This window comes from Priapulus caudatus, unplaced genomic scaffold (genome assembly GCF_000485595.1).
Source record: "Priapulus caudatus unplaced genomic scaffold, Priapulus_caudatus-5.0.1 Scaffold1561, whole genome shotgun sequence".
NCBI lineage: Eukaryota > Metazoa > Priapulida > Priapulimorpha > Priapulimorphida > Priapulidae > Priapulus > Priapulus caudatus.
In genome coordinates this window covers 22,029-24,528 of record NW_014578622.1, presented here as the reverse complement: position 1 = coordinate 24,528, position 2,500 = coordinate 22,029, and the positions used below count along the sequence as shown (strand labels likewise).

General features: G+C 38.6%; 1 protein-coding gene across 1 annotated transcript in view; it reads left to right on the top strand.

Moving 5' to 3' along the window:
- Positions 1–2,500, top strand: part of LOC106817010 (sodium- and chloride-dependent neutral and basic amino acid transporter B(0+)-like) — a 26,467-nt gene that overhangs the window by 20,004 nt on the left and 3,963 nt on the right. The window contains 3 exon segments of the mRNA XM_014821655.1: positions 110–338; positions 1,005–1,117; positions 2,034–2,162. Coding sequence (XP_014677141.1) covers positions 110–338; positions 1,005–1,117; positions 2,034–2,162 — 471 coding nt within the window.

Below are 2,500 nucleotides of genomic sequence, written 5' to 3'. Positions count from 1 at the left end.
TCGTTCACCTACTGCCCATGACTGCCTCGTCGCTACTCCTATACAGGTTTAACAATAAAATTCATCTATAAAAGTTTTATCACCTCATCAAATTTTTTTTCCGACACAGGTATGGGTCGACGCCGCGGGACAGATATTCTTCTCGCTAGGTGTCGCTTTCGGCGGCATCATGACGCTGTCGAGTTACAATCGCTTCCGCAACAACTGCTTCCGCGACTCCCTGGTGGTGGCTCTCGGAAACTGTGCAACGAGCGTGTTTGCCGGCTTCGTCATCTTCTCAATCCTGGGTCACATGGCCTACGACCTTGGCAAAGAAGTGAGCGAGGTCGCCAGCAGTGGTGAGTGACGTCACAATTCATATATATATATATATATAAATACATATATATATATATATATATACACACATTCTGTCAAGAGCTAATAAAAACTGATAATATTACTGTCAAATAATACTGTAAAGAGCTAATTATAATAAGTATGATTTGCCATTGATTCTGTATTCGTTACTACGTTCGTTCTATGCGTTTCAATACTCGTGCATTCCTACCCGTCTATTCGAAATTAGTTTTAGTTTGTCTTCTCACACGGTGCAATGTAGAGTCTCCTTTCCCAACCGTAAAACGCAAAACAAATGCCGTTTCGCAGGACGTTCAGAAGATCTAAGTTGCAATCGCGTCAACAACTAGTGCCTTTATATATATTTATTTCATCCCCACATGTTTAGAAAAGAACTTAGTTAGGGGACCCAAGTCTACAAATCGGTTCAGGCAATACTATATGCAATACTATATGCTATTCTACATTCTAATATATTCGATATTCTATTTTATAATTCTGTTTCATATACTATATAGTGTCATAGTATATATTCTATATTATGACACGCCTGTTAATATATTTAGACTTAGTACAACTTTAAGTTGGCTTAATTAACATGAAGCATTATCACTCTGCCAGAGGTTCATAGTGTGTTAACAAAACCGCGTCCACTGCCTGTGTAGGTTCTGGGCTGGCGTTCGTTGCCTATCCCACCGTACTAGCGAGACTGCCCGTGGCGCCACTCTGGTCCATCCTCTTCTTCTTCATGCTGCTTACGTTGGGACTGGACAGCCAGGTATGATTCATGAATGTACGAAGGTATAGACGTTGATGTCAACTACAGCACACGTTTATACGCTATAGCATGCACGTGCACGCCCCCACCCCATCCTGAAACACACACAGAGAGGGACGCACACACACGCACACAAGCACGCACGCACACATACCCATGTAGAGAGAAAGAGGAGAGTGAGAGAGGGAGTGAGAGAGAAAGAGAGCGCGTGCGCGAGAGAAAAATAGAGAAAGATAGAAAGAGAAAGAGATGGGGATAGAGGGAGAGAGAGAAATGCACACATGCACCCACACCCACACACAAACACACACCTACAAAGACTCCCACACAGTATCACACACAGCATCACAAATATTAAACACAAGCATTGTATAACACTAACAGAATTCAGCACCAAAAGTAAGCCGTGTAATTCATCATGTAATTTTCTAATCATTGTTTTTTTTGTCATATTTTGAACGTGCTAGTTGGTATCATGCAATTTTCTAATTAATGGTTTTCTTTATATTTTGCTCGTGCTATAGTTGGTATCATGTAAATTTCGAATCAATGTTTTTTCATGATATTTTGCTCGTGCTAGTTTGTATCATGCAATTTTCTAATCAATGGGTTTTCTTTATATTTTGCTCGTGCTAGTTGGTATCATGTAATTTTCTAATCAATGTTGTTTCTTTATATTTTGCTCGTGCTAGTTGGTATCATGTAATTTTCTAATCAATGTTTTTTCATGATATTTTGCTCGTGCTAGTTGATATCATGTAATTTTCTAATCAATGTTGTTTCTTTATATTTTGCTCGTGCTAGTTGGTATCATGTAATTTTCTAATCAATGGGTTTTCTTTATATTTTGCTCGTGCTAGATGGTATCATGTAATTTTTTAATCAATGTTGTTTCTTTATATTTTGCTCGTGCTAGTTTGTGTTCTTGGAGACGATCTTTACGACCTTCATGGATGGATTTCCCGCCACGCGCCGATACAAGCCGTTAATAGTTAGTCTCATCGCTGTTGTACTATACCTCGTCGCTCTGCCCATGTGTACGGGGGTGAGTTCAGGTTCATACCTTACACATCTAGGCAATAGCTTATGATACAATAATTATTAATAACACAACAAATAAAACCTGCAACAAACAATCAATTCGAGTTAATAAAATTAATAATAATACAACACTAGCAATACAATTACAATACTAACAATGCTAACAAAAACAATGCAAAACAATTATAATACAACTAATCATAATACAATAATGTAGTATTAGTTCTTGATCTAAGTGTATTAACCACGAAGACGTAAGCAATAACATGCGATCTATACCTGAACTAGAGCACTCGGAGAGCACAGACCTCCGCCAAGGCAGCTGAATTCTCTCAATGTGAA